Source organism: Netta rufina (genome assembly GCF_964035555.1).
Source record: "Netta rufina genome assembly, chromosome: 8".
NCBI lineage: Eukaryota > Metazoa > Chordata > Aves > Anseriformes > Anatidae > Netta > Netta rufina.
The window spans coordinates 25,011,488-25,033,262 of NC_140131.1; the positions used below are offsets into that span (position 1 = coordinate 25,011,488).

The window sequence follows — 21,775 nt, forward strand, 5'->3', positions numbered from 1 at the left end:
CCAATTTTTCCCAGCGTTCCCAATATCCCCCTCCACCGATCCTGCGTGCGCAGACCGCCTCTTGTCTGCCCATTCACCCGGGAAAAAGACAGTCCTACTACTTTCAGAACAGACCATGTATGTTTGAAATAGTAGCACTAATCTAAAACAAACAAAACCATTATTGTACATTTTAAATTACCTGAATTTTTATTGCGCTTTCTTTCATTTTGTGAAACCTCTTCCTTTCGATGAATCCCTTGACTCTTGCCTGCACAATGATGATTTTCTTCCGGGTTTGTAAGTAAGTCGTTCTTTGGCATTTTACAATCAAACGGGATTTGTACCATCTCTGTAAGACAACTGCTGCTTTTTTATAGCTTGCATACTGTGATTTAGCTTTATACATTAAGTAATAGGCTTCTATTGTAATTGCTGCTGTTTTAAGTTGAATAAATTTTCTGCGATGCACGGCCATCCAAAGAAAAGACTGAATCTTCCTTGCGGCTCGTATTTGTCTTGCTGTTTTTCTTGCTTTCATTCCACGACAGGCAGACTGAATAATTACTATTGCTTGCTTTTGAGCAGAGTATTCTGCTTTCTGTAAACGAGCCCTGTGGCATGCCCTGTACCACCTCTGAATAGCAACTATTGAATTCTGAATCAATTTATAGCGAGTCCTTGTTCTTTGGCATCGGAACGCAGACTGGATCGTTATCGCTGCTGCTTTTTTTGCAAGAAAATGCTTCCTTTCTACATACATTCGGAAAAATGATTGTATGCGTAGTGCAGCAAGATTGGTTTTATACAACTGCCTTGCTTTTTTAGCACAAAAAGAGGACTGTAGGCAAATGACGGCCTTTTTTGTTTTTGCATAGTTCTCCATGTCAGTTTCTTTTGCTACTTTGGCTCTGAACCTCTGTTGTATAACTCTGGCTGCCCAGCGCAACTGTTTATAATACCTATGCTGTACATGCATTCGATAACTAGATTGTATTACAGTTGCTGAAGCATGCATAAGTTTCAGTTTCTGTCGTTCCTTAATGCCTCTATAATATGCTTGAATAACAAGAGCAGATTTCTTCATTGTCAGATATTCCTTCTGTTGATTCTTTTGTTTAATGTAGGATCGATAGTAGTTTTGTATAGCAATAGCTGCAACTCTCATATTTTGATAGGACCTTCTCTTCCTGTGCATTTTGTAGGCTGACTGTATTGTAGTAGCTGCTAAATGCATACACTCAATACTCTTCCGCACTCTAATACCTCTGTACACAGCCTGTATAAGAATAGTTGCTCTGCGAAGACAAAGATACTCCTGAGCATGCTGCCTTGACAGAATCAAAGCTCTGTATCTTCTCTGAAAGACAAGAGTAGCTGCTTTAAGAGAGAGATACCTTTGACGTTCTCTAAAAGCTTTAAAATTTTTCTGAACAACAATAGCAGCACAGCGCTTTTCTTGAAGTAGTTTTTTTAAATGCATGTCTCGAAAAGCTTTCTGAATACAAATTACTGCTTTCTTTAATGAAGAGTAGCGCTGTACTGCAATATTCCTTAGGTTATTCGCTCGGTATCTCTTCTGTATTAGCTGAGTTGCCCACTGAACTTTTCTGTAGTGGTGGTACTGCCTGTACATTCGGTAGTTTCTCTGTATTATAAGTGCTGCCTCATGCCTTTTCTTCAAGAAGCATCTTGTTTTCATTCCTCTATAGGCAGCCTGAAGAACTAAAACAGAATTGTACTGTTTTAAGTATATTTCTCTGACACGCTTCCCTTCCCTGTAAGCACGGTAACGTTGTTGTATGATTATCGAAGCAAGCCTTAGAGCTTGGTAAGAAATGTAAATTTTATGCATTTTTAATGTTGCTTGGATGACCGCAGCAGCTTGATGCATCTGCTGTATTTTTTGCCTTACCACAAAGCCTCTGTAGGCAGACTGTATGGTAACAGCAGCATTAAGGAATGAGAGGTATTTTTGACGTTGAATTTTTGCTAGTTTTGTTGCTCGGTATTTTCTCTGAATTACAATAGCAGCTGTCCTAAGGGAAATAAAATGTTTTCTTTTGAGAAAAGTTCTAAATCTTCTCTGAATAACTTCAGCAGATTCAGTCATGGTTCTTAAAAGTCTTCTTGTTTTCATGCCACGGAATGCAGCCTGGAGACAAAGCGTAGCGCTTCTCACGGTCATATAGTTATGAACTTGTGCATTTCTCTCCTTACAAGCACGGAACCACTGTTGAATCCGTCTAGTTGCCAGCAACAAGTTTCTGAAATCCCTTTGTTGTTTGTGCATTCGATAATAGGACTGTATCATTGCTGCTGACTGGTGCATAGTTTTTAAGTCTCGTCGAACTTTCATGCCTCTATAGGCAGCCTGAAGGATAATGGCGGATTTCTTAAGCTCCAAGTACTTCTGACGCTGTACTTTACCTAAACAAAATGCTCTACGTTGTCTTTGAATTATAATTGCTGCCATTCTCATTGCCCGATATCTAATGTTTATGCGATGCATCTTAAACGTGGCTTGAATACAAATAGCTGCTTGGTGCATACAGTGAATTTGTCGTCTGACTTTCATACCTCTGTAAATTGCTTGCATTTTGACTACAGCTGTTTTTAAAGATAAGTATTTTTGCTTTTGCCATTTAGCATGAATAACTGCGCGATAGTGCCTTTGAACTACTATAGCTGCAGATCTAAGTGTTACATAGTCCTTTTTCACCACATATGATCTGAAGGCTGTTTGTATGGTTGTAGCAGCTTTTCTTTTTTTCCTCAGTTGTTTCCTCACAGTCATCCCACGGTAAGCAGACTGCAAGACTAATGCAGCTGCCTTTGTTTTTAGATAAAGTGCACGTTGTTGTTTTTTCATATAGTAAGCTCTAAAGTATCTCTGAATCACTAAAGTCGAATGTCTTATTTTTTTAAATTGTAGTTGATTTACATGCATTCTGTAATAGGACTGAATAATAGTTGCGAGATGGTGTTCCTTTTGAATTTTTTTTCTCACCATTTTCCCCCTCCATATGGCCTGAAGACGTACTACACAGTTACGCAGCTCAATATACTCTTGCCGTTGCTTTCGGCCTATGACACTGGCTCTGTAATGTTTTTGGATAATTAGTACAGCGTGGTTCATAAGTCTGAATCTTTTCAGAGCGATGAATTTTCTGAAGGCAGCCTGTATTACTGTTGCAGCAGCACATTGTCTTCGAATCTGCTTTCGTACCTGCCAGGCACGAAATGCTGCTTGTAAAGAAAGCACAGCTGCTCTTGTCATTAAGAAGGTCAATCTTTGCCTGCTTCTAGTCTTGCAAGCTCTGTACCATCTCTGAATCACAATGGAGGCCTGAATCATGGCCTGATACTTCATTCTTGCAGCATGAGCTCGAAAAGCAGTCTGAATTTTAACAGCAGCTCTATATTCAAGTTTAAGCATTTTGCGTGCTTTATAACCCCTGTAGGCTGCCTGTAAGCACACGGCTGCTTTTTTAGCTTGTAAGAACTCCTGCCTCTGGCAGAGCTGTTTTTGGTATGCACGATAGTGTTTTTGAATGACAACAGCAGCTCTGTAGATGATTAAATAACGTGTCCTGTCCCTTCTCATTCGGTATCGTGCCTGAAGAAATACTGCAGCATCTGTCCACTTCTGTATTTGTTTCCTGACAAGATAGCCTCGAACTACAGCTTGAATTCTTATGCAAGCATCCTTCAATTTTCTATAATCTTCTCTAAGTTGAAGAGCATATCTATGAGACCGATACCTTTGCTGGACATAAAGCGTTGCCTCCAGTAACGCACAATAATACCTACGTGCTTGTCTCATCTTTACAAAAGCTTGTATTTTCACTGTTGCATCTCTTAAGTCTTTAAATCTCTTCCGGACAATATAAGCACGATAACTTGACTGAATTTTTATCACAGATCTCAATATGTGCGCCTCTTTCCTAGCTTTCCTTCCTCTGTAGGCAGACTGTAGGACAATAGTAGCCAGACGCATCCTCTGGAAAGACAAGGCTGCTTTTTTAGAATCCACACATGCCCTATACCAAGCTTGAATTACAGAAGCAGCATTTTTCATCTCTTTGTATTTTTTTACCTGTTGGTATTTTCTCACATGTGACTGCAAGATAGTAATGTGTTTTTTTAATTGTAAAAATCTTTGTTTCTCTTGTCTCATTCTCCATAGGGACTGAATAACACAAGCTGCTTTGGTTTGCCTGTATAGTATACGTGCATTCATGCCTCTAAAAGCAGCTTGGAGAACTACTACAGCTGCACGCTTTCGCAAGTAGTTCTCTCTCTCATTTTTTCCTAATATATAAGCTCTGTAATACTGCTGAATGATCACTATTTGTGCCCTATGCTGCTGGTAAATATGCCTAGCTATCTGACACCTGTACCAAGCCTGAATCTTGATAACGCTTTGCTTAATATGTAGATAACGCTTCAGATCTCTGTTCATCCTGTACCAAGACTGCAAGACAAGGGCAGCTCTCCTTCTTTTAGCCAGTTTTGAAGATTGCCATTTTCGGAAATAAGTCTGGAGCACTAAAGTAGCTCTAATTTTCTGCTGCATTTTGCGTTTTCTCCATCTTCTGAATGCAGACTGAATAGTAAGTGCTGAAGACTTTAAGATTTCATATCTTTGTCGATCTTCTTTTGCCAACTTAGTTGCCCGCAGATGTCTCTGAATTGTAACAGTAGCCCAAACAATTTGTTTATATGCAGAAACAGCCATTACCATCCTTCTCTTTGCTTGTACAAAGATAACATAGTATCTTAGCTGCAAATACTTTTTCCTAGCAGAGTATCTCCTCCAATAAGCCTGAAAAAAAAAAAAAATTAGTATTTTATTTATGATAGCTTAAGTCTAATCTTGACAACTACTGCCCTCAGACTTATTAAGATTTGTGTACTTCTACTTAACCTCCATAACCTACATAAAAAACAACGTCCAAATGCTTGAAACCTTGTTTTTTTAGCACTTTAAATTCCAGAAAAAAAGCACTAAATTTGCCCTGGCAACAAAAGATTCCCTGTTAAACTATGTGATAAATCAGTGAACCTTTAAAATCCATTACAAAAAGTCCTAAGAATGTAATATATGGCTTTGGGTAACAGCTGGGAAAAGTATCTTGAGAAACTACATTAACTATCAATTACTAACTACCAGCTGGTAACTAATTTTTGGCATTCTGAAAGTGCTCAATGCAGGTATCATAACATTAGGTGGCCAATTATTGTCTGGCTTCTTTAATGGTGTTCAGCAGCTGTAAAGAAGCAAGCCAGAACAATCTGATTGGTCCTTACATTGCCTTGGTTATGGTCCAGTGTTTTAATATTTATGGCATATCAGCACAAAATATACACTAAGAAGGAACAAGTATAGACTTAAAAGCATATTACCATTTCTCTCTGGAGAGAGAAAATTACCAAAACATGTCAAAAAAGGAAAAAAGTGTATTACACGGTCTGTTCTGAAAGTAGTAGGACTCATTTAAAAAAAAAAAAATTATTCATGAGAATAGAACAAACGATTAGAATTTTTCAAGGTAGCACCCTTCCGCATCTACACACTGCTGCCAACGAGTCAACCAGTTTTCGTATGCCTACAGGAACACCTGGACCGGAATGCTGTTTAGCTCCCTCGTCACGGCCTCTTGAAGCGCCTCTACCGATGCGTGATGCTTCCCCTTGAGCGTCAATTTTATACTCGGGAATATAAAAAAGTCTGGCGGGGCCAAGTCGGGCCTGTAGGGGGGCTGAGGCAGCGTTGCCACCTTGTGCTGGGCAAGATACTCCACTACGCGGAACACTGTGTGGCTCGGCGCGTTGTCATGGTGCAGCTGCCAATTGTTGACGATGGCTGGGCGGACACGAGCAATGCGTTTTCGCAGTCTTGTGAGCACTTCCACGTAAAAAAATGCATTAACTGTTTGTCCGGGTGGTACAAATTCTTTGTGGATGCCTCCATGTCGATCAAAAAAGCAAATGAGCACGGACTTTTGCTTGGATTTGCTCATTTGTGCTTTCTTGGGACGTGGGGAAGCAGGGGTATGCCATTCTGTGCTCTGCCGCTTACTCTCCGGGTCGTATTCAAACACCCACGTCTCGTCACCGGACACTACGTTGTCCAAAAAGTCAGGCTCCTCATTCACATGATGAAGAAGATTCTGACAGATCACTTTCCGGTTGGCCTTTTGCTCCTCTGACAACACTCACGGCACAAACTTCACACACATTTTCCTCATGGCTAAATTTTCTTTCACCATCTCAAAAACTTGGGTTTGAGGAATGCTCAAGTCATCAGCAATCATTCTGATACTCATCCTGCGGTCACGGTTCAGTAAATTTTTCACTCGCGACACATTTTTGTTGGTCTTGCTGGTCGAAGGGCGTCCGGAGCGGTCGTCATCTTCCACTCTTTCCCTACCTTCTCAGAACAGCTTATGCCACTCAAAAACACCCGATCTACACATGGCAGCATCACCGTAGGCCTCCTTAATCATGTTGTGAGTCTCTTTGCCCGTTTTACCAAGCTTTACACAAAATTTGATCGCGTATCACTGCTCCAGTAAACGCTCCATGATTCTCCATGACAAGGCGTTTTGACAGGTGTTCACAGTACAAGCGACCTGCTCTCTTCAACAGCCGACAGGCGATTTTTCCCAGCGTTCCCAATATACTCCTCCACCGATCCTGCGTGCGCAGACCGCCTCTTGTCTGCCCATTCACCCAGGAAAAAGCCAGTCCTACTACTTTCAGAACAGACCATGTACGTTCTCGTGAAAACATCTGCTGCTGTAAGCAGAACAAATGACCCTGAGCCGTCCTTTTTCTTATAGGTTTCAGAGAGTTTTCCTTGAATCTCACTTTATATCATATTACCTTGATGTGCAATCTCATTTTATATCATATTACCTTAATTACTGTGGCAGATTTACTTCTGATTTCCTCCAGTTTTGTGTTTTTTAGTTTTAAAAACTTCATCCTGGCTAAGTATCTTCTCCAGTGCTTCTGGATTAACACTGCTGCATTGTTTTTCCTCAAGATACGTCGATGAGACAAGAAGTTTACTGCATGTTTTTGAATTATCCGAGCAGCTCTGTCTCTTTCCTACAAAGAGTCAATTTCCACTGAACAGTTAGGATTTGCAATTTCCACCCATATTTTGATGTATTAGAATGACTATCTAAAGCAATCTTATAAAAATTAGGCTTGTTGATAACACAGCTTTTCTTTATTCTATGGCAAGAACTTTTCTTAAACAGAAAACGTTTAATTCAGCGTTAAGTTTTTTGTAAAAGTGTGGTATCACCTAAATCTGCATCTTCCCACCTTGATAGTTCTTGTTGCTCTATTTTTTTTAGCACTCCTAAGTAAACCTTTTTTAAAGCTCAATTTTAGTTCTCATTCATAAGAGTTTAAGATATCCATATTAACTGACGTACCAGTGTCTTCCAGCTATACTGAAATAACCCGAGTACAAAGACAGTCACACTGGATCATGTCCATCCAGCCCAGATTTTTGTTTACATCTATCCGTGTTTTCATAATAACCAAAAGGTCATAGTAACAGACTGATAAACATCAGGGCAACAGGAAAAAGCAACTTACAGAGGTAATACTTCAGTAAGTAGCTCGTCTTGTCAGATCCCTACTAGTAGACTATCCACATGGTAACATGGCAGAGCATACTTGAGCACATTGCAAGATTAAATTCAAAACAATGTCTGCAAAGCTTATGTGTTTTCTTTGACATCTCCCTCAAGCACCTTTGCTATTCACTATTGAAAAACAGTTATAAAGGAAATGTTTTATCATTAAGGCTGTACACTTTTAATAAAAAAAACAAAAAAAAAGAAATTTGAGATAAAAAATCCCCCCTTTAGTCCACAGATTCTCAAAATATTTCACTTGAACACTGCTTGAGTTTCTAAAACATCTCAGATACAGTGATGGTGTTTATCAGCCTTAATGGTGTCATAGTTTTAAAGCCATCACAAGATCTGACATAACTACCAAAAAAAGTAAGAAAGAAAATACCATGCAACTTGACTCAAAACACTTTGGTGAAGTTCAGCATCTACACAAAAATATTAAATCCATGTGCAGGTTTAATTTTACAAACTACAAAGAGATATTAATAGGAATCAAAAAAGAACAACTCTTTGTTTCAAGGAAGCAGTGCAACAGTTTCATATTTGACTTGGAAAAAGGGTTTGAGGGGTGCCACACTTTAGTTAGAAACTAAAGACTATTGTACTTCAGGGTTTCTTTTAAAGAATAATCCCCTTTAAACAAAAGTAACTACCTTAGAGTAGTCTTAAATTTAGTAATTACCAAGAAGCCTATACATGTACATTTGGATAATAGTGGTGCTAAAATTAAATGTCAATATTATTCTAATAAACCTGTATACTCCAAACAATGAAGTTATATTCTTTATTTAGTTTTTCTCAAAGTAGGAGCCACGAGATTGCAGAAGCAAAGAGTACCTGAGAAAGTTTCAGTTCCTTTTTCAGCCTGTATTTCCTCCAAGCAGACTGAATTAATCGAGCAGCTCGAGTTTCTTGCCGAAGATCTAGAAGCCTCGAACACAGAAATGATAGGTAGGTAATAACAACCTATTTAAACACAGAAAGCAGCAAGTTAAGGACTACACACAGGACAGCAGGACACATTTACTTCAACTCTAAAGGCAGCTATCTCACCTTCTCATCAGGAATTGTATTTGACATGTCTGAGTGATGAATCATTGCTGGTATGCCACCTAGGTCAGAAACTGCAGTACTGATCAGCTGAAAGTTCTTCTTTTCATTGTCCAACAATTCCTTGTACATGACTGAGGCTTTGCAAAGAGAAAATATTTGTCAGATCAGATTGGATACAAGAGAAATAGATTTAACATGAGTTTTCGTGTATTAAATAACTTACTTTGGTCAAATGTTCCTTCCATAACATTTAGAGAAGTATCAGACTCTGAGGATGAGGAGGATGAGTTTAGTCCCACCATATGAGTTCTTGAGCACTCTACTGTTTGAGTTGTACGTTGACACACAGCTTCCAAAGGCACGTAACATGGATGATAATGATGAATTAAATGACACAGTACTCTACCATCTGAGAAACAGACTGTGAAATTCTCCACCTGTTTAATAAAATACAGTAAGTTACAAGTTCCTTGAATTTTTGGTACCAGTTAATCAGTATAAACTGGATATAGAATTTTTCATCTTGCACCTTTGAAAATGACCAAGTATGAATTCTGCAAATTTATTTTAGACAAAGAGAAAAAGTTACAAAATCAGTGCTTCCTTTGAACATTCACTGTACATTGGCACGTAGCTGTAAGAAATCTGCAACACAGGTGTGAACCACTATACAGTGAATCTTCAAGAGAGAGACTTAAGAAACCCAACAGAAAGCGGTATTTCTATTGAAGGATCCCCAGGAAACTTCTAGAGATAGCTTTTAAGGTCTTCAGTGCAGAAATAAGGTCTGAACTTGCATTAGTTTCAAATGTTCTATTTTGCCCTTCAGGAAAAACTATCGAGTGTGACAGTACTCTGATCAGAGTCAAGTCTGAACAGGGCCTCTCTTCTTAAGAGGGAACAACCAACAACACAACCCTTTTGAATAAACACCTCTGATGAAAAGAATCCTCCTTAGCCTAAACATTAGTTTAATGCTCACAGTTCCTACTAATGGTGAAAATTTTATGTGCAAATCTGTTTAGGATGAATATCAATTGAAAAAAAAAACAAAAACAAAAAACTATAAACCACCTCCAACTAGAACCCCAACTATATTTTTAAAAGGCATTTTTATACATGAGACTAGCTAGAAGGGGAAATCCTTTTACTCAAATTTGTCTTCTGCAGGTACATCCACAGTAAGATGATTAATCCAAATCAGATTAAATAAAGTTGAGAAGAATGTAGGAATGTTTAAAACTAATTACCATTGGCTGTTAATACACATGAAAGAATTTGAAATTGAAGAATTGTGCTCTTTAAAGAGTAAGCATTTTACCTTTATATTGTAAAATCCACAAACAGCGTTAACCCATGCCATCAGCAGCTTCACGTTTTCACTGTAATTCTGAGGTAAGGAGTTACGACTGTTATCTTCTTGTATTCTACAACAATTTGAAAAAAGTTTGAGAGTGCCCAGTTGTGTTTTTATCTTATGTGCATTCCTTAAAAACATGATTTCTTCTTTTAACTGTTCCACGTTAAGAAGAACATCCACCTATTAGGAAGAAAAAAAAAAGATTTTATTTTGCTATGCATTGTAGCAGATGAATGTATAAGTTTTATATATAGCATTTTAAAGAGAAACCACTCTCGCTATCTGCCACACTGAATCAGTAGTGGTAATCTAGATTTGCCAGCATAGGTGGCAGTGGCAGCTACCAACTGCTTGAAATAAAGAACTTAAACCCACACTCTCACTGTTTTGTGGGAAACTGTTAAAGACCAGCTTACCGAACATTTATTCAAATTTACTGTTTTGAGATAATTGGAAAAAAGTTAAAAAGATACAGCTTCAGTATAGATAAAACAAAAAGATATAGTAAAAAAAGATGGAGCTTACTCTATATTTGTCTGTCAGAGTGACCTCACAAGCTGATTCGAAATTTGATTTCCCACATTCCCTTTTCAGTTAGTAAGAACTTAACAGCATTTAGAGACCAACATTATTTTAGTCTAATTGTCAGTTCTGGTAGCATTAAGAACAGAAGCTCAAAAATAGTGTTTTTTTTTTGTTTGTTTGTTTTCCCCCTCCAAAAGCTTTTATGAAGGTATACAAAAAAGAGCATAATTAAAAGGTTAAGATGTACTGTTAAGAATGTCATGTAATGTTTGCACTGCACTTCAAACATACAAAGTAGATTGTTCCACAATTTAAAATTAGATTAGTAGAAGCCTTCACAGACAACAAATAATTGCTGAAGCGCTAATGTTTTCCATTATCTTTCACTTGTAATTAGTAAGAAATGAAAAAAAAAGTAATCGAGTAGTACCTGGAAAGCAAAGACAATTTTCCACAGCAGTGCTAATGTTCGTTCTCTGTGTCTGTCCACAATATCCCTACAGTCAATTGAAGCGCCTATTAAATAAAACAAAGAAATAAAATGTGTGCTAGTCCTACAATGGGCTTAGAATAACTCCGATTTCTAGGCCTTACCACTCTCATCCTCCAAGTGAATTCCTCGCTCTTTAAGGACATTAAGAACAATATCAACATTATGCATCTTCTGTAGACGACTTATTGCAGGAACTCTCAACTGTTTTGAAAGACTCCAGTCTTTGGTGAGAAGTTCCATTGCTCTCCTAAAAAAGGGAACGTCACAGTTTAATAGCTTAGCTAAGCTCGTATTAAGTATTATATAAAAGAAAATGAATAGTTCAAAATAATTCTTTATCAACGCACACAAGACGAATACCACATTGTAAGTCCACAGCCAGATTTGTTACAGCAAAATCAAATTCATCAAGTGGAGTTTGAATATGGCTGACACGTAGTCCCAGGAAACCAAGATGACGGGAAAGGTCACCTTCACCACTCAGGAAGCCTCGAGAAATTGCCAGCAGAATGCCTTTACTTGTCTTAAAACAAACAAACAAACACACACCTTAAATACTAATATTTAAAAAAAAAATAATCACAGTCTGTCTACACAGTATATAATGAACTAAAGGAAATTTTATTTCAGCATAGCAAAGATTTGTTAATCAAAGAGTTTCTATGACAGATGTTGCATCATCTCTTATTACAGCAGAACAAGAGAAGACAAGAAAAAAGCCTGGACTTACTTGGAGTTTAAGATCAGCTGCAGTATGCTACAGTGATATTTAAAAATATTGCAGAAGCTTAACTTCAGAGAGGAAAGCAAGTTAATGCAACATAACGGAGTCCTTTCTACAGAACCAACACCTCAAAGATTTCTTGGGAAATTTTTTCGTAACCATGAGACCATACACTGAGAACGTTCACATAAAAACATCAACAGCCAATACTTGTTAAAGAAATGCACCTAAAGGCATAAAAAACATGCGTCCTACATTCAGTCACAGAATATTCATATTACATAGAACAATATTGGACAAAGACTTCAAATCACAGCTCTCTTACCTTGAACTCTGCATCCTTGCAAAAGAGGCAAGGGTCATGGTCAATCAGTCTGGACTGTTTGGCACAATCCAGAAAGCAAACTAACAGCAGCATTTTTTTCAGTGTAAATTTAGACAAAGCTTCTTCATGGCCTAAAAAGATAGAACCCATTAAATGTCAGTTTAAAAATTAAGTGCTACAAATAGTCTATTTTTGGAAATACCCATTACCTTCTTGATAAAGGTGAGGCACAGTGGGATGTCTATATTCTGCTGCAATATCAGGGTTCCAGAGCAAGCGATTAAGAATAAATATTGCCAAGCCCGTAACATCACTATTGCTCTCCAAAGGTATCAGTTCCCCATAAACAGTCTAATATGAAGGAAAAGGGAAAAAAGCATAACCATTAAAAATGACCCTAAACAATGTATGTATTTGTGAACATCATTTAATACTGAAATTTTGTGATAGCAAATGTTTATTAGCCTCTAAAAATCAATTTGTTCAAAATATTGACTAAAGGATAGAACCAAAGGAAATTTTAGAATATTCTGTCTCATATAAAAACATTTGATCATCTATATCTCAGGAATCAATCAATCAGTAGTTCTCTTAAGAAAGACACATTTTCCTCTAAGAGTCAAACTGTGAACTGCTCTTCTGTTATTGGTCGGGGAGTTAATTCTCACTTTCCTTGATTGAATATTTTCTTTTTTTTAATAAGGTAAATGTTTTTAAAGCAAGTCTGTTATAATAAAGAAAAAGACGCATAAACTCACTATAATTAAATTGAACTTACTTGGATTAATAAAACAGAAAATATAAAGAAACCCAAAACGCTCCCTACTAGAAAGGGTGTTAGATCTCTCTAAAACTTTGATTATAGACCACATATTCTGCACTTACCTCCAGACCTATACGCAGCCACAAAGGGTTATAAGATAAGAGCCAGTTAAGGACTTTTTGTCTCTCTCCTGCAAGAGAACATCTTATAATATTATACCTAGCAAAAATTTCATGTTATAGATAATATTACTAACAATCTATTTTAGATTAAATCAACTAAGCGTATGAGTAAACTTTTTTCTACTTACAAGTAAAGAAAGTATGCAAATTTTTATCATTCTTACCTACATCTTTCCAGAGGTGTCTGTCTCGACGAACTATCAAACGTCGAGTTTCAATCTCAACTTCCAGCTTCTTAATAGCTTTAACCATTTCTTCAGATGTAAATAAACGACAAGCATCACGTCGTAACTTATTCAATCTACGATGGGCAGTATAGGCTTTTAGAGATGCTTCCTCTTTTGTTGGTGCTTTAGGAACACTGGTTTTATGATGGTTCTCTTCTCCCAAGATAAGAGCAGCTGCATTTACTGTTTAAATGCACACACAAAAAGTATGCCCTTAGATCTCAAACAAAAGTAGTTTTGCCCCTTCTATGTTCACAATGTTATTTTACTTCTGCGTAACAATTTTGTTCCTTGTTGAGGGATTTTTTGAAACAGCAAAAATCCCATGGCTTGCTGCAGCTGAGCAAACCAAGCTACCAGGGCAACTATGAGAAGTTCCCATGACAGTGTTCCCACATTGCCCAACTGAGGAATTTAGAGAAATATTGTTGCCAGCAGCTGGCTTTGAGGACAAAGTCTATGTGACTGCTAATCACAAGGGGGTTGTTTTCTTGCAGGTGGGGTTGTTTTCTTGTAGTTGTTTGTCTGAGTGCTTTGGACCAATACAATAATCTTGTGTGGTGTGAAACACTATCCAACCCCTGTTAAGTTCACTATAAAAGTTAGGCTATTCGGGCAATAAGATGGAGCATGATCTGACTCTACTGGTGTCTGTCGTGCTTTCGGCTGTGCTTCCTGCAACAGTTCCTCAGGAAGCTTGTCATTATATTCCTGTACCTGGCAAGACATATATTAGCCACATATTTGTTATAACAACACTTATTTCCTAAAGTAATGGGCTAATAACGGCTGGGCTGGAAATTTAGTTCTAAAATGAATTTGACAACCTTCAGAATTTTAGGTTGAAAATAGAGATAGAAGTATATTATCATCATTTTAATACAGCAGCAACTATAATGTTTCTCAGCAGGTGGGGATTCCCCACTCAACACCCACGGAGAGGTACTGCAGCCACAAGTTCCAGTGTGTATTCCTTGTTCCAATGCATCTTGCACAGCACCATCTCCAACATTAGAATTGCCTTTGGTTTAGTATACTCCATATTTTTTAGCCCAACTGCCACTGAAACCCATCACCAAATATTTGCTTTAAGCTTATCACAGTATTAAGTCAAAGGTTGAAAATGCATATAATATACAAAAAATTGAAAAAAAAAAAAGGATGTACTCTTACAGAAAAGCATAATGCTACACAAAGTAAAATGATGAGTTGGGGTTACTGTTAAACAAGGACCCCTATTCACTAATATGAATAAGGCACCTTATGTAACATTTAAGAATATTAAAAGATAAAGTGAAAATTCTTGTCTCTACCTTGTGAGGTGTTTGTTCTTACACTGAAGTCATCAGGGGTAAGTACAAAATTTAACCACCATGTAAAACCTTGTTGTTGCTTCTCCTTCCAACGTTCATCGTAAAACATATTTTTAGCTGCAAAAGGCATTGGGTGCCTAGGAATGACTTAAAATAAATAAATAAATAAGTCTCTCTTTCTTTGATTGCTATTTAAAGATATAAGTATTATATCATGACATGATATATTATAACATGATAAGCATTATATGCCTTATTGTGGTAAATATTAAAGTTTGATACTCTATTTAGCACTATAGCAGAAAAAAAAAAACAGGTCAGCTGTTGTTAAATAAATTTTAGCCACAAATCCTGCATTAAGTTATTAAAGCACTAGATCAAATACAAGAACCCATATTCTTATTATTTTTAATATCTAATATGTGTGTTTTTAATATCTAAAAATATATTTTTAAAATATGTTTTAATGCATATCTTGGATCAAAACCAAGTCCAGTTGTATTACTGCCAGGAACAACCATTTTATAAATATATTTTTCTGATCAGATCAACTTAGTATTAATACGAGTTGCAAAATAAGTATCATTTTGGCAGGTAGTTTTCTATTCTTAGGTATTCTGTCACAGTAAAATTACCAGATGTGGAAGAAGCATTTCACTGATATCCATCAGTCCCCTGGGAACACACCTGTAGTTTTTTACACTTACATGCAAAAACGGAGGAAAGGAACATTTACATTCAGCTGACTAAGTATGGCAACCAATTTTCTTATGATGCAGACACATTATGAAAGGTATATAAATTTTTCTACTAATTGTTTTTCACCGTGGGTACAACCTTCTATTTCATGCTCTACTCAGTTGGGTCTCAACTACAGACAGCAGTACAGCAGTTGTGATATTCAGTTCAGTGGATATTGTTCTACTAAATACCAGAAGTCTGCCTACCTGTTTTCAATGGTTTCAAAAACGTCAGGTGAGACTGAGCCAATCCAGCAACGGGTTTATTAATTTTGTTGGCAGTTTTTGATGCTCCCTGACGGGAAGAACCTACAAGTATTAAAACACATCAGTGATGCAGATGTCAGTGAAAGTTAACATATTAAGGTTCATATCACTTGTACAGCAAAGAACTGGAGTGATTCCCTATAAACCCCCTTCAACATACTTGCGATCCCTTGATGATGGAAAAATTTAAGCAGTTTGTCTACAATACACATGGGGAAAAACAGTTAAGAGCAAATAAGGACTATTGTATTCCCTGGTTCTTCCACTACACGTACTCAAATACTGCACCCTGGTCTCAGCCAAACAAGCAACAGAACATGTTAATACACAACATGCGTAAAATTTTCTGTATCCTCCAGATAGTCATAGGGTAGCCTTAGAGATAAATTGCTTACCTTAAAAAAAAAAAAAAAAAAAAAAGAAGTGGTCCCCTTCATTTTGAGGTTTTTAGATTTATTATCATATCCTAGAACACAAAGCTAATATAATTGGTAGAAATATTTATTAGGATATGTGAAATTGGGTATTCTGTGAACATCTGGGTAAAATGCATGGCTTTTTGGAGCTTGATTGACCTCTTCCTCCAGTTAGATTGCATGCTACATTGATGTTCATTTTATAGCAGCCTGAGTGTATTACCTTAGGCATCAAGGTATTAGCTGATAAGTTTTATCTACCACCTAGTGGTAGAAGGACTTAAAACACAGGTAAAAAATAGATACACACTTTCTAATTCTCAACACATGAAAACATATACTTAATGCAAACACTTTATGCTGACATCAAATGAAGACTAAAAAATGCATGCTTTTACAAATGGTCAGTGGTTGCTGTCTGATACCCACTAACAAGATGCTATTTCAGATGAAAAAAATATAAGAGATCATAAATTACAGGTTGCACTCATGCTTAGCTTTTTTCACGCTTATTCCAGTCTCTCACACAAATCTAATAGCTTTTTAATAATGTTTTGATTGCTTTTAAGTTGGATTTCAGGTGGATTACCCTAAGGATGGATATTTCAAAGCTAACTTTCAGGCTTCACAAAGAAAAATCACATTCCACTACTACAAGCAGCATCTACTGCATTGTCTCCAAAAGCAATTAAAATACCAAGACATTTTTTGAAGAAAAATTGCTACAAATAGAGTATAATTCAAAGCTGTTATCATTTTTGCATTTTACAGCCAGGATCAAGAGACACCTAAGAAATGTTAGGCTCTCAGAATACTTTCCTGTCCAGTCCACATACCTTTATGCAAATGGAGGAACAGAAATAATCTGGTATATAATACCGCTTTTCCTGGTGGACACAGACCTAGTGAGTTTTTATGTACACTGTCTTAAAAAGCCTGAACTCAAGGCCGAAAATCAAATCTAGATAGAATACATCATCTGAAGAACTGAAGAAAGCAGCACATGCTATTTTAATCTGAAAGCTGTAATAATTTTTCCTGGTAGTTATATTGCAGGAATTGCATGAAGATTCAGCAAACAGAGTGCTTCCTTCAGTTAGTGACACACATTCTTCTTGTATTCCAAAGCACAATTGGGAGTGGAACATTTTGAAACCCAAAGAATGTTGAAATACAAGAAGTCAACTTACTTTGTTGCTTGAAGGTCAAAACATCAGCAAACTGTAAAGACAGAAAGATCTACACAAGGCTGATACCAGACTAATTATTAAAAAAAAAAAAAAAAAAAAAAAAAACAGGCAGCATGAATGAAACTCAGAAACACAGAAACAACATATTTGAAAATACACAACAACAGCTATGATTTCAAATATGCAGAATGGTAAATGTACACATGACAGAAATCACTTGTAAAGTGATCAAGTTTCCTGCAAATTTGAATTACTCTGCCCAGGAACTGACAGATACTTTTCCTGTTGCTGTCATTGCCAAGGTTTACAAAAGAATCGAATGAATTTTAAGCCAATTACATAACCAAAACTCTGATCTAGTTTTCAACCTTGTAAAATGCAGGTAATATCTAAAAAAGAAAATGCAAAAACCCCTATTTCAGTGAGATGAAATATCCTTGACTGCTGCTAGACAGTTCAGTTTGCTATACAAATTTCATAATCAAAAGCATGTTTCCAAAAGGTGTAAATGAAGATACTACTCACCAGCTTTCTTTTTCAGCCCTACTCTCCCTTGGTTTGTAGGTTTGAAGGCCGATGTTGTCACAGCAGTATGTGTTTTATTTTTATTGTACATGCTAGTTAGAGTTCTTTTTCTTTCCACTTCTTCCACATACACTGGGCCTGTAACCCTATTTTTTTCTATATTTATTTCGCTTTTCCTCTTACGACACAAAGAAGTTGATCCAGTAGTAGGCTGTGAACTTATTTTTTCATTGTGACACTTATTTCCAGCTGAAACTGGATCTGTAACTGGAAGGTGTTTCGATATTTCTACCTTTGTATATACAGGCACCACATTTTCACAATCCTTTATTGCTCTATTAAGGCATTTTTTAGATTTTGGCTGGAGAGTTTCCATTCTTCTTCCTTCACCAGCATCAGGCTTCTTTTTGATGACTGTGACAGAAAGAACTGATCGCTTTTTTGTTTGCTCTGCCTGAGAATTGGGTGTCTGGAGCTCCTCTGTAGAAGGAAATTTTGACTGATTTTCTTTGGGTTTGCTATAATGAAGTACCTCTGATTCTACGTTGTGTGTCTCAAAGGCTTCATTTAACATGTAGTTTACGTGGACTTGTGTTTTTGTCTCTCTGTCTCCATTTTTTTTCCATTTTGGGGGCAAAAATCTCTTCACGACATAAGTTCCCATAGCAGAAGATATTAAAGCCGTCTCAGGTTTAGGAGTCTTTGGTTGTACATGTGCTAAGCTGTCTTTCACAAACTGATCAGGTGACAGAATTGGAACACACTGCTCTATTGTATCTACATCAACATGATGATAGTCATTCACAAAAGAATCTGGACTTAAAATTCTCCTTGTACTTAAAATGGGCACAGATGCCGAATGTTCTGGAATGCAAACGTGTGAGATTTTACAATTAAGAATTGCTTCATTATTTGAATTTAGTGGTTTTTCTAATCCAGTAAAATTGTATGCACTTTCAGATTTCAATTCATCATGGTTATCAACAGATTTCTTGATATTATAGAAGTCTATTTCGGGCAATAACTCCTCACGTACAGCAGAAACAATATCTGAGAAAGTAGTAGATCTTCTCATTGAAAGTGGCGTGTAAGCAGTATTAGGACATGGCTGTAGCACAGGTGAAATCGGAGATAAAGGCAATTTATTTTCTGAGCCAGCAAGAGAGTCATTTCCCGGGGATGTACTGTTTTCCACTATGTTCTGATTTTCACATGACTGAAGTGGGCTCCTTAGTCTCTCTACCTTCTGAGAAACTTCAAAGGTTTCATTAACATGTTTAACTTCTGAATTTCTTTTTTTAACTTTTATTGACGCCGATGTTTCTGCAATGTTGTTCTTTTTCATAGTTTCCCAGAGACTCTTCTGAAAAGGACCCATAAAGAAAGTTTAGTATGCTGACTTTCTACATACATTTGCGTAGAAGCAAACATTATATATAGGATTATATAATAATATTAAATACATATAATAATATTATACATATTGTATTATACACTATATACAATAATATATATAGGAATATTATTACATATATAAGAATACATTCCTATATACATATATAGGAATAGGATGTCCACAGAAGCTGTGAAATCTCCCTCATTGCAAACACTCAAGGCTTGACTGGGCAATGCCTTGGATGAGGTAGTCTAAAGTTCTTTCAGCAGAAGGCTGGATAAGACAATTTCCAGACACCACTTCAAATCAAAAGCTTTCTGTGATTGCCATAAACTGGAACAAATATCAAAACACATCACAGGACTACGCATCACAATAAAATTAATACCTAGTATATCAAGAAAAGAAGGTAAAACCAATATACCTAGTCCAAAACTCACTATAACTTATTTCCATGACTGATTGTTTTTGTGTGTGTATCAAGTTTTATTCTCTAAGCAATATAATGCACCAGTATCTATTTTCCCAGCCTGCTGGAAAAAAGTTTAAATGTAACGGACTCCCACAAACAACATTTATCCATTTTTAATTCTCCTGCACTGATCTTTTTAACTATTAAAAACAGTATGTTTCAACTATGCCAAAATAATAAAATTAGTTCAGACAATAAAAACATACTCACTTTTTTCTTCACAGGCTGTTCAGCAACACCTAAGAGCACAGCTTGATGCTTTATGATGCCATTAATAACAAAAGTTATCAGTTCTCTGACCTTGCCCTCTTCTAATGGTGTCCATGTTACAGAAATAGAGATGCTTTGTCCTGACTAATGGAGAGAAATAAATGTTTAATACATAGCACTTACGTAAGTTTTTCTAACATCCAAGATAGAGTATTCAAATCAAATGAAAACCAGTACACAGAAGGAATGCATATTTTGACATCATGAAGTGACAAATGATTACTAAACGTCAGCTTTACCCCAGCATATGTAAATACAAGCAGACTTAAAAAAAATAAATAAATAAACAGGGAAGCCGTGGAGCCCTGGGCCAGATCTGTGTTACAGTTCTTCATCCAGTGACCTACCAGATCACTTCAGCACCCTGCTGATCTCAGAACTAACAGACCAGCTGTTGTATTTGTGGTCACACCACAGACAAATTCAAGGAGCGTGACAGCGACCTGTCTTTTGAGCATCTGAATGAGGAGTTCCGCCTCTGTGCAAGTCCATTTCACGATGACATAATCCAGCGTGTGCTTTGGCAAGTTCTACCGCATACAACACCTAATATTTATTAATTACCACGGGAAGTAGCTACCCAAACACCACAGGGTGAGGGTCCAGCCTGCTTTTTAAGCCCCGCGTTGCGAGCAACCTGCGGGGAGCCCCCCGAGCTCCCAGGTCCCAGCCCGTCACAACTGCCCACCACAAGTCAGCACGGGCTCGATCAGCCGTGCCTAAGATTTCCTTATCCGAACCGCAAGCATTTATTCCTAATTTTCGCCCCCCTTCCCCTCCTTTTTACGACGAGTCCCCCGGCTTTCCCCTCGGGGGAGGGGACCCCGAAGCCACCTCCCCTCGCCTCGCCTCACGCCCGGTACCTGCAGTGAGAAGCGGCGGCAGCCGAGGCTGAAGCCGCGGGCGGGCGGCGGGACGCGCTCCACCACCACCTCGACATCTTCCGCGTTGGGGTTATGGATGCCCAGCAGCCGCGTGCGGGAGGCGCCGACACGCAGGCTGCCGAAACTCAGGTGGGGCGGCCGGGAGAAGTGGCTGAGCACCAGCACGGCGGGGTCCTCCTCATCTTCGGACCAGCGCCGCCTGCGAGGCTTGGCCGCGCAGTTCAGGTCCCAGGCGGCCATGGCCGGAGCCCCCCGCGGCAGCAGGAGCAGCAGCGCCCTGAGCGCCAACGGCCGCGCCTCCGCCCCCGCTTCAAACCCGGCGCCTCCGCCCCCGCCTGGCTGCGCCGCCAATGGGCGCGGGGCGTTTGGTTCAAACCGCCCGGCACCGCCCTGAGGCGGCGGCAGGGCCCGGCCCTGCTCAAAAAAAAATAAAAATAAATAAGCGTACAAATAAAGGTGAGGTCAGCTCGGTGCTGCCACCTCTTCCCCATCTCAAAGAAAAAAAAAAATAATAAGAAAATCACTTGGAGCTGTGAGATATCTTCATCTGATTCGTGTCAGTATGGCCTTCTGTCTTACGTACCCTTGTATAACCACAAGTCTAAGAAAAACAGAGTGGATAATGTATATAATTCTTGTAGAGAGCTTGAAGGGAAATGTATTTGTAGGCTGTTTCTTGAAGTCTCTGATATCTGGGGGGTTTCAGAATAACTGCTAACTATTATGACTATTGCATGGGACACAATGCAAGTCTCTGATATCTGGCCAGGAGATTAAGGAGACGGGGAGAGATGAAAAACAACTAAAAGACAAAGCTTGCAGGGGATGCTGCACAAGTCTCTGACATACAGCCAAGTTGGACAAAGGAGAAGGACAAGAGGGAGGAAGACTATGAGCCTTCAGCACGAGAGACCCCCAGAGGGACCACTGGAGACTGATACGCATGCTCCAGTAGGAGGGTTTGGATTCCGGAAACTAATTATAATAACCCTGTTTTTTTTAGAAGT

General features: G+C 38.1%; 1 protein-coding gene across 1 annotated transcript in view; it reads right to left on the reverse strand.

The window, feature by feature from the left end:
* ASPM (assembly factor for spindle microtubules) overlaps positions 1 to 21,775 on the reverse strand; it is a gene marked incomplete at both ends in the record, with an annotated part of 30,024 nt that overhangs the window by 6,852 nt on the left and 1,397 nt on the right. Inside the window, 18 exons of the mRNA XM_084291187.1 lie at positions 182 to 4,807; positions 6,904 to 7,098; positions 8,481 to 8,609; positions 8,697 to 8,833; positions 8,920 to 9,133; positions 10,018 to 10,236; positions 11,012 to 11,097; positions 11,176 to 11,321; positions 11,422 to 11,597; positions 12,124 to 12,254; positions 12,333 to 12,474; positions 13,009 to 13,076; positions 13,233 to 13,478; positions 14,609 to 14,755; positions 15,556 to 15,657; positions 17,747 to 19,109; positions 19,825 to 19,968; positions 20,748 to 21,182. Of these exons, the coding sequence (XP_084147313.1) occupies positions 182 to 4,807; positions 6,904 to 7,098; positions 8,481 to 8,609; positions 8,697 to 8,833; positions 8,920 to 9,133; positions 10,018 to 10,236; positions 11,012 to 11,097; positions 11,176 to 11,321; positions 11,422 to 11,597; positions 12,124 to 12,254; positions 12,333 to 12,474; positions 13,009 to 13,076; positions 13,233 to 13,478; positions 14,609 to 14,755; positions 15,556 to 15,657; positions 17,747 to 19,109; positions 19,825 to 19,968; positions 20,748 to 21,182 (8,706 nt within the window). The remainder of the gene's footprint in view (positions 1 to 181; positions 4,808 to 6,903; positions 7,099 to 8,480; positions 8,610 to 8,696; positions 8,834 to 8,919; positions 9,134 to 10,017; positions 10,237 to 11,011; positions 11,098 to 11,175; positions 11,322 to 11,421; positions 11,598 to 12,123; positions 12,255 to 12,332; positions 12,475 to 13,008; positions 13,077 to 13,232; positions 13,479 to 14,608; positions 14,756 to 15,555; positions 15,658 to 17,746; positions 19,110 to 19,824; positions 19,969 to 20,747; positions 21,183 to 21,775) is intronic.